The sequence below is a fragment of the Hyperolius riggenbachi genome, chromosome 11 (assembly GCF_040937935.1).
Source record: "Hyperolius riggenbachi isolate aHypRig1 chromosome 11, aHypRig1.pri, whole genome shotgun sequence".
Classification (NCBI taxonomy): domain Eukaryota; kingdom Metazoa; phylum Chordata; class Amphibia; order Anura; family Hyperoliidae; genus Hyperolius; species Hyperolius riggenbachi.
The window spans coordinates 122,569,736-122,584,837 of record NC_090656.1 but is presented as its reverse complement, the minus strand read 5'-3'; the positions used below and the strand labels follow the sequence as shown (position 1 = coordinate 122,584,837).

At 47.2% G+C, this 15,102-nt stretch overlaps 1 protein-coding gene across 1 annotated transcript in view; it reads left to right on the top strand.

Moving 5' to 3' along the window:
• Positions 1-15,102, top strand: part of LOC137537872 (mucin-2-like) — a 199,267-nt gene that overhangs the window by 85,851 nt on the left and 98,314 nt on the right. The window contains exon 18 of the mRNA XM_068259819.1: positions 5,738-5,832. Coding sequence (XP_068115920.1) covers positions 5,738-5,832 — 95 coding nt within the window. The remainder of the gene's footprint in view (positions 1-5,737; positions 5,833-15,102) is intronic.

Sequence of the window (15,102 nt, the reverse complement as noted above, 5' to 3'; positions counted from 1 at the left end):
TTGGAAAGAAGACATCCCAAAGTATTCACTGAGAGGCATAGTGAGTTCATAGAAGATATTATTTTTTGTCACAAGTAAGCGGAAAATGACACTTTGTGAGAAAAAAAAAAAAAAAAAAAGTTTCCATTTCTTCTAACTTGCGACAAAAAAAAAATGAAATCTGCCACGGACTCACCATGCCCCTCTATGAATACCTTGAAGGGTCTACTTTCCAAAATGGGGTCATTTGTGGGGTGTGTTTACTGTTCTGACATTTTGGGGGGTGCTAAATTGTAAGCACCCCTGTAAAGCCTAAAGGGGCTCATTGGACTTTGGACCCCTTAGCACAGTTAGGCTGCAAAAAAGTGCCACACATGTGGTATTGCCGTACTCAGGAGAAGTAGTATAATGTGTTTTGGGGTGTATTTTTACACATACCCATGCTGGGTGGGAGAAATATCTCTGTAAATGACAATTTGTTAATTTTTTTTACACACAATTGTCCATTTACAGAGATCTTTCTCCCACTCAGCATGGGTATGTGTAAGAATACACCACAAAACACATTATACTACTTCTCCTGAGTACGGCAATACCACATGTGTGGCACTTTTTTGCACCCTAACTGCGCTAAAGGGCCCAAAGTCCAATGAGTACCTTTAGGATTTCACAGGTCATTTTGAGAAATTTCGTTTCAAGACTACTCCTCACGGTTTAGGGCCCCTAAAATGCCAGGGCAGTATAGGAACCCCACAAATGACCCCATTTTAGAAAGAAGACACCCCAAGGTATTCCGTTAGGAGTATGGTGAGTTCATAGAAGATTTTATTTTTTGTCAAAAGTTAGCGGAAAATGACACTTTGTGAAAAAACACAATTAAAATCAATTTCCGCTAACTTGTGACAAAAAATAAAATCTTCTATGAACTCGCCATACTACTAACGAAATACCTTGGGGTGTCTTCTTTCTAAAATGGGGTCATTTGTGGGGTTCCTATACTGCCCTGGCATTTTAGGGGCCCTAAACCGTGAGGAGTAGTCTTGAAACGAAATTTCTCAAAATGACCTGTGAAATCCTAAAGGTACTCATTGGACTTTGGGCCCTTTAGCGCAGTTAGGGTGCAAAAAAGTGCCACACATGTGGTATCGCCATACTCGGGAGAAGTAGTACAATGTGTTTTGGGGTGTATTTTTACACATACCCATGCTGGGGGGGAGAAATACCTCTGTAAATGGACAATTGTGTGTAAAAAAATCAAAAGATTGTCATTTACAGAAGTATTTCTCCCACCCAGCATGGGTATGTGTAAAAATACACCCCAAAACACATTATACTACTTCTCCCGAGTACGGCGATACCACATGTGTGGCACTTTTTTGCACCCTAACTGCACTAAGGGGCCCAAAGTCCAATGAGTACCTTTAGGATTTCACAGGTCATTTTTGTTTCAAGACTACTCCTCACGGTTTAGGGCCCCTAAAATGCCAGGGCAGTATAGGAACCCCACAAATGACCCCATTTTAGAAAGAAGACACCCCAAGGTATTCCGTTAGGAGTATGGTGAGTTCATAGAAGTTTTTATTTTTTTGTCACAAGTTAGCGGAAATTGATTTTAATTGTTTTTTTTTCACAAAGTGTCATTTTCCGCTAACTTGTGACAAAAAATAAAATCTTCTATGAACTCACCATACTCCGTACGGAATACCTTTGGGTGTCTTCTTTCTAGAATGGGGTCATTTGTGGGGTTCCTATACTGCCCTGGCATTTTAGGGGCCCTAAACCGTGAGGAGTAGTCTTGAAACCAAATGTCGCAAAATGACCTGCGAAATCCTAAAGGTACTCATTGGACTTTGGGCCCCTTAGCGTACTTAGGGTGTAAAAAAAAGTGCCACACATGTGGTACCGCCGTACTCAGGAGAAGTAGTATAATGCGTTTTGGGGTGTATTTTTACACATACCCATGCTAAGTGGGAGAAATATCTCTGTAAATGACAATTGTTTGATTTTTTTACACACAATTGTCCATTTACATAGAAATTTCTCCCACCCAGCATGGGTATGTGTAAAAATACACCCCAAAACACATTATACTACTTTTCCTGAGTACGGCGGTACCACATGTGTGACACTTTTTTGCAGCCTAGGTGCGCTAAGGGGCCCAACGTCCTATTCACAGGTCATTTTGAGGCATTTGTTTTCTAGACTACTCCTCGTGGTTTAGGGCCCCTAAAATGCAAGGGCAGTATAGGAACCCCACAAGTGACCCCATTTTAGAAAGAAGACACCCCAAGGTATTCCGTTAGGTGTATGGCGAGTTCATAGAAGATTTTATTTTTTGTCACAAGTTAGTGAAAAATGACACTTTGTGAAAAAAAACCAATAAAAATCAATTTCCGCTAACTTTTGACAAAAAATAAAATCTTCTATGAACTCGTCATACACCTAACAGAATACCTTGGGGTGTCTTTTTTTCTAAAATGGGGTCACTTGTGGGGTTCCTATACCGCCCTGGCATTTTACAGGCCCAAAACCGTGAGTAGTCTGGAAACCAAATGTCTCAAAATGACTGTTCAGGGGTATAAGCATCTGCAAATTTTGATGACAGGTGGTCTATGAGGGGGCGAATTTTGTGGAACCGGTCATAAGCAGGGTGGCCTTTTAGATAACAGGTTGTATTGGGCCTGATCTGATGGATAGGAGTGCTAGGGGGGTGACAGGAGGTGATTGATGGGTGTCTCAGGGGGTGGTTAGAGGGGAAATTAGATGCAATCAATGCACTGGGGAGGTGATCGGAAGGGGGTCTGAGGGGGATCTGAGGGTTTGGCCGAGTGATCAGGAGCCCACACGGGGCAAATTGGGGCCTGATCTGATGGGTAGGTGTGCTAGGGGGTGACAGGAGGTGATTGATGGGTGTCTCAAGGTGTGATTAGAGGGGGGAATAGATGCAAGCAATGCACTGGCGAGGTGATCAGGGCTGGGGTCTGAGGGCATTCTGAGGGTGTGGGCGGGTGATTGAGTGCCCTAGGGGCAGATAGGGGTCTAATCTGATAGGTAGCAGTGACAGGGGGTGATTGATGGGTAATTAGTGGGTGTTTAGGGTAGAGAACAGATGTAAACACTGCACTTGGGAGGTGATCGGACGTCGGATCTGCGGGCGATCTATTGGTGTGGGTGGGTGATCAGATTGCCCACAAGGGGCAGGTTAGGGGCTTATTGATGGGTGGCAGTGACAGCGGGTGATTGATGGGCGGCAGTGACAGGGGGTGATTGATGGGTGGCAGTGACAGGGGGTGATTGATGGGTGATTGATAGGTGATTGACAGGTAATCAGTGGGTTATTACAGGGGAGAACAGATGTAAATATTGCACTGGCGAATTGATAAGGGGGGGTCTGAGGGCAATCTGAGCGTGTAGGCGGGCGATTGGGTGCCCGCAAGGGGCAGATTAGGGTCTGATCTGATGGGTAACAGTGACAGGTGGTGATAGGGGGTGATTGATGGGTGATTGATGGGTGATTGATGGGTAATTAGTGGGTGTTTAGAGGAGAGAATAGATGGAAACACTGCGCTTGGGTGGTGATCTGATGTCGGATCTGCGGGCGATCTATTGGTGTGGGTGGGTGATCAGTTTGCCCGCAAGGGGCAGGTTAGGGGCTGATTGTTGGGTGGCAGTGACAGGGTGTGATTGATGGGTGATAGGTGATTGGCAGGTGATTGACAGGTGATCAGTGGGTTATTACAGGGAAGGCCAGATGTAATTAATGCACTGGCGAATTTATAAGGGGGGGGGGGGGGTCTGAGGGCAATCTGAGCGTGTGGGCGGGTGATTGGGTGCCCGCAAGGGGCAGATTAGGGTCTGATCTGATAGGTAACAGTGACGGTTGGTGATAGGGGGTGATTGATGGGTAATTAGTGGGTGTTTAGAGAAGATAACAGATGTAAACAATACATTTGGGAGGTAATCTGACGGCGGGTTTGCGGGCAATCTAATGGTGTGGGTGGGTGATCAGATTGCCCGCAAGGGGCAGGTTAGGGGCTGATTGATGGGTGGCAGTGACAGGGGGTGACAGGTGGTGATTGATGGGTGATAGGTGATTGGCAGGTGATTGACAGGTGATCAGTGGGTTATTACAGGGAAGAACAGATGTAATTAATGCACTGGTGAATTGATAAGGGGGGGGGTCAGAGGGCAATCTGAGCGTGTGGGCGGGTGATTGGGTGCCCGCAAGGGGCAGATTAGGGTCTGATCTGATAGGTAAAAGTGACAGGTGGTGATAGGGGGTGATTGATGGGTGATTGATGGGTAATTAGTGGGTGTTTAGAGGAGAGAATAGATGTAAACAATGGATTTTGGAGGTGATCTGATGTCGGATCTGCGGGCGATCTATTGGTGTGGGGGGGTGATCAGATTGCCCGCAAGGGGCAGGTTAGGGGCTGATTGATGGGTGGCAGTGACAGGGGGTGATTGACGGGTGATTGACGGGTGATTGACAGGTGATGGACAGGTGATTGACAGGTGATTGACAGGTGATCAGGGGGGATAGATGCATACAGTACATGGGGGGGGTCTGGGGAGAATCTGAGGGGTGGGGGGTGATCAGGAGGGAGCGGGGGGCAGGGGGGGATACAAAAAAAAAATAGCATTGACAGATAGTGACAGGGAGTGATTGATGGGTGATTAGGGGGGTGATAGGGTGCAAACAGGGGTCTGGGGGGTGGGCAGGGGGGGGTCTGATGGGTGCTGTGGGCGATCTGGGGCAGGGGGGGGGGGGAAATCAGTGTGCTTGGTGCAGACTAGGGTGGCTGCAGCCTGCCCTGGTGGTCCCTCGGACATTGGGACCACCAGGGCAGGAGGCAGCCTGTATAATACACTTTGTAAACATTACAAAGTGTATTATACACTTTGTATGCGGCGATCGTCGGGTTAACATCCCGCCGGCGCTTCCGTATGGCCGGCGGGATGTTGCGGCGGGTGAGCGGCGCCAGGCGGAGGCGGAGGATCGCGTCACTGATGACGCGATCGCTCCGCCCATGCCCCTACAAGGACCGCCGCCAATTGTCAATACGGCGGTCCTTGCGGGGTGCACTTCCCGGCCGCCAATTGTACATACGGCGGTCGGGAAGTGGTTAAAATACCAAAAACCAGTATATCTTTGAATTCTCAGTAACAGGGCCGGGCCGAGGTATAGGCTGGAGAGGCACACAATTCATTCAGCTGTCATTCCTAATTGTGTTTGAAGCAGAAAGAAATAAGAAAAGGGGATACATAGCAGTGACTGCAAGCCAGATAACTAGATATTAAGGTGTTGGGTAGGTTGTGGGCCCTGTGGCACCTCTTAGTCTAATAGCAATCAGTTTGTGACGGCTGGGGTGGCAGGGATGGAGGGGCGCACTTTGGTGTCTCAGCCTTGGGTGCTGGAGGACCTTGTCCCGCCTCTGCTCAGTAACACACTGTAAGGTCAAAGAAACATATTTGCATATTACCAGTTATGTCCATGTGCCATCATCCTCATTACACCTGCAGAACTTATTTATTTTAAAAACTCATGTGAATCATACACTTTACTGCTCTTGGATGACAGCCCTCTTGGCTTTGATGTGAGCTGTGTCCACATATTGCTGATCAGTATTTACTAGAAACAATCTTATCTATTAATAAAGGAGCTAATAAATCCACTATGAAATCTCCAAATTCACTTTACTAGGAAACATGCAGGTATATATAAAAAATATATTTGTATTTGCTTTGTTTATTACAGAAAGGTATGCCGAACATTGGTGTGGTCTTCTTTCTGATCCAAATGGGCCATTTGCTGCTTGCCATTCTGCAGTTAATCCTGATATTTACAAACAAGTAAGAAGGCAAAAACATTATCAAAATACTTTTCGGTTCATATTGTTTTGGTATATTTTTTATTCAACAAGTATTTGAAAGTTGAGGATATACTTTAATTATTTACTCTTTTTTATTTTGTAATTGATATTACAACCTATCTTACAATTAAAAATATCTATCCTAATTCTGATCAAAAACAGTCACCCCCCCCCCCCCCTTTGGGAAAGCTTGGGGCTGTCGGAGCTCCAAAATCTACAGTGTGCTAGCCTGTGGATTACCAAAGGTGTACTGTTTCTATACATGAAAATTGAAACAGGCTCAATAAAATAGTTTGAGCTTGGTAGCTGAGAATGCTCTTCCTCTGCATCTGTCTTCATTCGCCTGCTATGCCTCCCGTTGTCCTTGGAGTGGTCGGCAACCTTTGCCCTGGACATACTGTGCTGCGCATGCGCAGTATGTCCTCTTGGGGCAGCTTGTGATCCAGCTCGCTGGGAACTCAGTGTGCTGCACACATGCATGCCAGTGCGATTATGTACCTGGCACACACAAGCCGCCCCAAGAGGACATACTGCGCATGTGCAGCACAGTATGTCTGGGGCAAAGGTTGCCGACCACTTAGAGAACAATGGGAGGCATAGTGGGTGAACGGAGACAGACGCCGGGTGATGGGAGGTGCAGTAAACCTATGTGCACCTACCCACACACAGACACACAGGGCATCATTTTTAGATTTTAATAAGGACTAAGGTATCCTTTAACACAGAGGTCAAGAACCTTTTTGGCTGAGCGAGCCATAAACGCCACATATTTTAAAATGTAATTCTGTGAGAGCCATATAATATGTTTCAAACTGGCACAGTGCGCATGCGCAGCAGAGAGCAATGTTGCCATGGTGATGTGTATACAGTTGACCTGCTGGGCAGCGGAAGTGTCAGACATGTCTTCAGTTTCTCTTGGGTTTCAGCAACATCAGCAATATCCCAGAGAGTCAGACAGGTGAAATACTGACTAACAGCTTGTATAATTAGCTAGCTGATTGGGGGTTGATTCACTTTGTAGAACAAGATCCCCACACTTTGGCCCAATAGGCTGCCTGTCAAGTGACAGGTAGCCTATTGGGCCATTCAAAGTGTGGCGATGTCATCCTACAAAGTCACTGGACCTGACAGGGTTCAGAGTGGGACAATTGGAGCGGCTGTTAGTTTTGAGGAAGCACGAGTAAGTTAGTAGTGCATGCTACAGCAGTCGCGTGCCATTTGAAAATGTTATTTGCGCTGCCACACTAAGCTGCGCTGCTTGAGCTTGAGTGAATCAAGTGATTTGACCCCTACTGATTTGTCTGTTCGCCAGATGCAGCCATCAAAAGAGCCACATCTGTCTTCCGAGCCATAGGTTCCCTACTCCTGCTTTAACACATGCCCTGAAATCCTAGCTCCCAATACTACCTCCTGAGATTTTGGACATTCTCAGTATCTTTACTGGTACTTCCCCTTTTCTGTTTTTTCTGTATTATACTCCATAGAGCCTACTTTACGCCTGTAGTATTGGCCAAATATAGACACGGTTACTTTGACTTTTGTCCCAAATGTGGATTGGAGAGGGGCACTTTTCACATGATGTGGTTGTGTCCTGAAACCAATACCTACTGCACCAATATAATCCATTTTTTTACATGACTGAATGGGATGCCCAGTTACAGTAGATCCTAAATTATGTCTTCTAAATATCCCCCCCCCCCCCCCCGGACGATATTACCAGTAAATCAACTTAAGTGTTTCTCCTTGTGTGCCTGAACCGTGCTCGCAAGCTATATACTACATTTTTTATTCAACCTATAGTCCCAACTGCGGAAGACTGGGTTAGGCTCAACACACACCATACAATCTTGGTTGTTCAATCTTACCACTTTCATGTAGTATAAGAGCTTATCCAATTAATCATTCAAGTTATTTTCAATCTGTTGGCTCTTATACTACATAGATTTGGTAAATCTGTACAACCAAGATTGTATGGTGTGTGTTGAGCTTTAGATTGGTAAATAATACCCTCCCATATCACAAGGCAATATATCAATCGAGAGGTGCCCAAAATAGGTTTGATAAGAACAGGTCAGAATGGAAGCATTCTTCGCATACTGAAATTTAGATTGTATACTCTTTTTTAGTATTTCCCATTGCTTAGGCACTCACTGTCCTGATTACCATAGGTACTGTTCTGGAGACTTAATAGTTATGTCGGGGTGTTAGTTATGCACTTACCCTTGTTATTCCTCCTTTTGTTTAATAATGTTTTGATTAGTAAGCTAACATGTCAGATTTGATTTGCGCAGTTAAAAGACTACTGGACTTTTCTGCGTACTTGGTGAAGACTTTGCATTGCTCTATGCTACTTATTATTATTATTATTATTATTTATTAGATTTATATAGCGCCAACATATTACGCAGCGCTGTACAATAAATAAGGTTACAGACAATGATAACAGGGGTGACAGAACAATACAGGTAATAGACAATAGATACAACAATACAGGTAATAGCAAAAAGATACACAACACAATGCAGACAGTAGTACAATGTAGTGTTGGGCGAACATCTAGATGTTCGGGTTCGGGCCGAACAGGCCGAACATGTCCGCGATGTTCGGGTGTTCGACCCGAACTCCGAACATAATGGAAGTCAATGGGGACCCGAACTTTTGTGCTTTGTAAAGCCTCCTTACATGCTACATACCCCAAATTTACAGGGTATGTGCACCTTGGGAGTGGGTACAAGAGGAAAAAAAAATTTAGCAAAAAGAGCTTATAGTTTTTGAGAAAATCGATTTTAAAGTTTCAAAGGGAAAACTGTCTTTTAAATGCGGGAAATGTCTGTTTTCTTTGCACAGGTAACATGCTTTTTGTCGGCATGCAGTCATAAATGTAATACATATAAGAGGTTCCAGGAAAAGGGACCGGTAATGCTAACCCAGCAGCAGCACACGTGATGGAACAGGAGGAGGGTGGCGCAGGAGGAGAAGGCCACGCTTTGAGACACAACAACCCAGGCCTTGCATGAGGACAAGAAGCGTGCGGATAGCATGCTTTGTACCACCATGCAGTCATAAATGTAATAAAGATAAGTGGTTCAATAAACAGGGACCACGCGGCAACGCTAACCCAGCAGCAGCACACGTGATGGAACAGGAGGAGGCGCAGGAGGAGAAGGCCACGCTTTGTGAGACACAACAACCCAGGCCTTGCATGAGGACAAAAAGCGTGCGGAGAGCATGCTTTGTACCGCCATGTAGTCATAAATGTAATAAAGATAAGAGGTTCAATAAACAGGGACCACGCGGCAACGCTAACCCAGCAGCAGCAGCAGCAGCAGCAGCACACGTGATGGAACAGGAGGAGGCGCAGGAGGAGAAGGCCACGCTTTGTGAGACACAACAACCCAGGCCTTGCATGAGGACAAAAAGCGTGCGGATAGCATGCTTTGTACCGCCATGTAGTCATAAATGTAATAAAGATAAGAGGTTCCATAAACAGGGACCACGCGGCAACGGTAACCCAGCAGCAGCAGCAGCAGCAGCAGCACACGTGATGGAACAGGAGGAGGCGCAGGAGGAGAAGGCCACGCTTTGTGAGACACAACAACCCAGGCCTTGCATGAGGACAAAAAGCGTGCGGATAGCATGCTTTGTACCGCCATGTAGTCATAAATGTAATAAAGATAAGAGGTTCCATAAACAGGGACCACGCGGCAACGGTAACCCAGCAGCAGCAGCAGCAGCAGCAGCACACGTGATGGAACAGGAGGAGGCGCAGGAGGAGAAGGCCACGCTTTGTGAGACACAACAACCCAGGCCTTGCATGAGGACAAAAAGCGTGCGGATATAGCAGCAATGCTTTTTGCCGCCATGCAGTCATAAATGTAATACAGATGAGAGGTTCAATAAACAGGGACCGGAAACGCTAAACCATCCCAGATGTTCATCGGTCATGTTACTTGGTTGGGGTCCAGGAGTGTTGCGTAGTCGTTTCCAATCCAGGATTGATTCATTTTAATTTGAGTCAGACGGTCTGCATTTTCTGTGGAGAGGCGGATACGCCGATCTGTGATGATGCCTCCGGCAGCACTGAAACAGCGTTCCGACATAACGCTGGCTGCCGGGCAAGCCAGCACCTCTATTGCGTACATTGCCAGTTCGTGCCAGGTGTCTAGCTTCATGCCCGGTTTCAGGTCCAGCGGTGCCAGCCACAAATCCGTCTGTTCCTTTATTCCCCTCCAAATTTCCTCCCCTGTGTGCTGCTTATCCCCAAGGCAGATCAGCTTCAGCAACGCTTGCTGACGCATGCCAACAGCTGTGCTGCACTGCTTCCACGATCCTACTGCTGCTGGTGCTGGGTTAGCATTTCCGGATGAGGTACAGCTTTGAGATGCGTTGGAGGAGAAGGAGTCAGAGAGGTAGGTGCTGCTGTTGTTATCCAGCTGTTTGCGGCGTGGGCAACACCCGCGCCGTAGCAGGTGAGGAATCGCTGCCAGGCTCCACAAGGTTCACCCAGTGCGCGGTAAGGGAGATGTATCGACCCTGGCCGAACGCACTCGTCCAGGTGTCAGTGGTGAGGTGAACCTTGCAGGCAACGGCATTCTTCAAGCTTCGGGTTATTTAGCTGACCACGTGCTCATGCAACTCAGGCACTGCAGAGCGCGCAAAGTGGTAGCGGCTGGGAACAACGTAACGTGGGATGGCCACTGACATCATGCCCTTGAAGCTGTTTGTCTCCACCACTCGATATGGCAGCATTTCGCAGGCCAGAAGCTTGGCTATGCTGGCTGGCTGTTACTGCCACGGCCCGGGGGTCATTTGCTGGCAATTTCCTCTTGTGCTCAAACATCTCAGAGACAGACAACTCAACCGTAGCGCTGCACACCGAAGGGCTGTTGGTTGTTGTGTTTGATGAACACTGGGAGACCTCAAGAGCACTAGTCCGGAAAGTGACAGTGTCAGCATCGTCTGATGTTTGTGAATGTTGTGAACCACGCAATGGCTGGGCTACTGCTGCTGCTGAGGCGGGTCTGGTGGTGAGTCTGGTGAACCCAAGGGAGGCAGTGTTGCTGGTGGTACCCTGTCCTGCCGCGTTTGCCCACAGAGTGGGATGTTTGGATAGAATGTGGCGGCTCATGCTGGTGGTGGAGAGGTTGTTAATACTTTTCCCCCTGCTCAGGCGGGTCTTGCACACCTTGCAAATCGCCATGGTAACATCCTCAGTGCAGTCTTCAAAGAAAGCCCAGACTTTAACTGGCTGAGGACTCGGACCTCGTGCGTGATGTGCTGGTGCTGCTTAACCCACTGCTGGACGCTTGAGAGGTCATCCAAGTAATTATCTGGTCCTGTTCTTTTGGATCTGTGAGGGTTGTTGTCCTGGACAACATGGGCAGTATTGAGTGGGTTTTCTTGGGTGCTCCCCTGTGGCCTGTACGTGAACCGTCAGGGGAAACACCTCTTCCCTTGCCCCTCCCTCTTTCACCGGATTTCTTCCTCATTTCACTTATCCTTAAAGTACACGCTGACTGGCAGCAGTACAGTGGCAGTACAGAAATGCTATACAGTGGTGGGTGAGCGGTGTACCACTATTGTCAGCAGTGACACAGAGCACAATGCTATACAGTGGCGGGTGAGCGGTGTACTACTGTTCCCAGCAGACACAGAGTGGAAGTAAACACAATGCTATATAGTGTGGCTGAGCCGTGTACACAGAGTGGCATTAAACACAATGCTATATAGTCTGCTATATAGTCACCCCGAACAGGGTGATGTTCTGCAGAACCCGAACAGTGGCAAACACTGTTCGCCCAACACTACTGGGAGGGAACGCAGATTTTAGTACCTAAACACACGATACAACATGTTTTCCGGGGTCGGACTCTGAGGCACATACAGATGGTCCCGATCATCATCCTCATCATACAACTCTTCTCCTGAGTCTGACCCACCCACCACCTCTGCCACCCCAACATCCCCAGACACAGACCCCTCATCGTCCTCAACATTAACTTGGGATGCTGGCCTGAGCCAGACCTCCTCCTCCACATCAGGCCCCATCATCTCCTCAATGGCAGCCCTCATTAATCGCTCTGGCGACGGACTGATGGACACAACGTTCTCCTCCGGGGAGGGCTGCTGCTGACCACTGGCTGCTGGGGTGGATGTTATAGCTTGCGTGGGGCGTTGGCTGTTGCTGTTGTTGGGAGTGCTGCTCACAGCGGAGGTCTCTGGGGAACTCATGTTGAGCTCATATAGTGGTTGACGGTGAGTGGAGTATTACTGATCCCAGCAATATACACACTGACTGGCAGAGTACGCAATGCTATATAGTGTGGCTGAGCGGTGTACACAGAGTGGCAGTAAACACAATGCTATATAGTCTGGCTGAGCGAGCGGTGTACTACTGTTCCCAGCAGAATCAGAGTGGCAGTAAACAATGGTATATAGTCTGGCTGAGCGGTGTACACAGAGTGTCAGTAAACAATGGTATATAGTCTGGCTGAGCGAGCGGTGTACTACTGTTCCCAGCAGAATCAGAGTGGCAGTAAACAATGGTATATAGTCTGGCTGAGCGGTGTACACAGAGTGTCAGTAAACAATGGTATATAGTCTGGCTGAGCGAGCGGTGTACTACTGTTCCCAGCAGAATCAGAGTGGCAGTAAACAATGGTATATAGTCTGGCTGAGCGGTGTACACAGAGTGTCAGTAAACAATGGTATATAGTCTGGCTGAGCGGTGTACACACAATGCTATATAGTCTGCTATATAGTGTCAGTAAACAATGGTATATAGTCTGGCTGAGCGAGCGGTGTACTACTGTTCCCAGCAGAATCAGAGTGGCAGTAAACAATGGTATATAGTCTGGCTGAGCGGTGTACACAGAGTGTCAGTAAACAATGGTATATAGTCTGGCTGAGCGAGCGGTGTACTACTGTTCCCAGCAGAATCAGAGTGGCAGTAAACAATGGTATATAGTCTGGCTGAGCGGTGTACACAGAGTGTCAGTAAACAATGGTATATAGTCTGGCTGAGCGGTGTACACACAATGCTATATAGTCTGCTATATAGTGTCAGTAAACAATGGTATATAGTCTGGCTGAGCGAGCGGTGTACTACTGTTCCCAGCAGAATCAGAGTGGCAGTAAACAATGGTATATAGTCTGGCTGAGCGGTGTACACAGAGTTTCAGTAAACAATGGTATATAGTCTGGCTGAGCGGTGTACACAGAGTGTCAGTAAACAATGGTATATAGTCTGGCTGAGCGGTGTACACAGAGTGGCAGTAAACACAATGCTATATAGTCTGGCTGAGCGAGCGGTGTACTACTGTTCCCAGCAGAATCAGAGTGGCAGTAAACAATGGTATATAGTCTGGCTGAGCGGTGTACACAGAGTGTCAGTAAACAATGGTATATAGTCTGGCTGAGCGGTGTACACAGAGTGTCAGTAAACAATGGTATATAGTCTGGCTGAGCGGTGTACACAGAGTGGCAGTAAACACAATGCTATATACTCTGGCTGAGCGAGCGGTGTACTACTGTTCCCAGCAGACACAGAACAGTGAACAGAATGCTATATAGTGTGGCTGAGCGAGCGGTGTACCACTATTCCCAGCAGACACAGAACAGTGAACAGAATGCTATATAGTGTGGCTGAGCGGGCGGTGTACCACTATTCCCAGCAGACACAGAACAGTGAACAGAATGCTATATAGTGTGGATGAGCGAGCGGTGTACCACTATTCCCAGCAGACACAGAACAGTAAACAGAATGCTATATAGTGTGGCTGAGCGAGCGGTGTACCACTATTCCCAGCAGACACAGAACAGTGAACAGAATGCTATATAGTGTGGCTGAGCGAGCGGTGTACCACTATTCCCAGCAGACACAGAACAGTGCACAGAATGCTATATAGTGTGGCTGAGCGAGCGGTGTACCACTATTCCCAGCAGACACAGAACAGTAAACAGAATGCTATATAGTGTGGCTGAGCGAGCGGTGTACCACTATTCCCAGCAGACACAGAACAGTAAACAGAATGCTATATAGTGTGGCTGAGCGAGCGGTGTACCACTATTCCAAGCAGACACAGAACAGTGAACAGAATGCTATATAGTGTGGCTGAGCGAGCGGTGTACCACTATTCCCAGCAGACACAGAGTGGCAGTAAACAGAATGCTATATAGTGTGGCTGAGCGAGGTACACAGAGTGGCAGTAAACAGAATGCTATATAGTGTGGCTGAGCAAGCGGTGTACTACTATTCCCAGCAGACACAGAGTGGCAGTAAACAGAATGCTATATAGTGTGGCTGAGCGAGGTACACAGAGTGGCAGTAAACAGAATGCTATATAGTGTGGCTGAGCAAGCGGTGTACTACTGTTCCCAGCAGTGACACAATGACAGGGGGGACCCTGGCTAGCGTGGCTGGAGCGCGAACTACCCTGCCTGCCTACCCAAAGCTAAACCCACAGACAAATGGCGGAGATATGACGTGGTTCGGGTATTTATTTACCCGAACCACGTGACCGTTCGGCCAATCAGAGCGCGTTCGGGTCCGAACCACGTGACCCGTTCGGCCAATCACAGCGCTAGCCGAACGTTCGGGGAACGTTCGGCCATGCGCTCTTAGTTCGGCCATATGGCCGAACGGTTTGGCCGAGCACCGTCAGGTGTTCGGCCGAACTCGAACATCACCCGAACAGGGTGATGTTCTGCAGAACCCGAACAGTGGCGAACACTGTTCGCCCAACACTAGTACAATGCCAGATCATAAACTGGAGTGGTAGTAGTAACAAGTTCCAAATTCTGGGTAAAGTGCACACAGTCAAGTATGATACACAAGGGGAGAGGGCCCTGCCAAAGGCTTACAATCTTGTTACAATGTTATTACATCTACAATCTTATCACTTATTGTACTATCAGTCTGCGTTTCCTATGCGCTGTGTTATAATAATATGTCCATTTTACTCTTTTCTCAATAAACTTGATGTGTTAAGCAAAAAAAAACAAAAAACCACAAAACAAAATTGAGTGATAAATGAATAGTATATAGCCAGATTAACACCATCTCATAATTTTACTTCTAAAGAGTGTAACATTTAAAACCAGTGCTCACATTCCACTTCATGCTTTTTAAATGTGCCCATATTTTTAAAAAAGTCACTTAACTTTGAACCTTTGCCAGTCTTTTATTTAGACTTGCCCTGATAACATCTTGTCATTTTCCTGGCATGCAGAATTACATTAAAATACATGT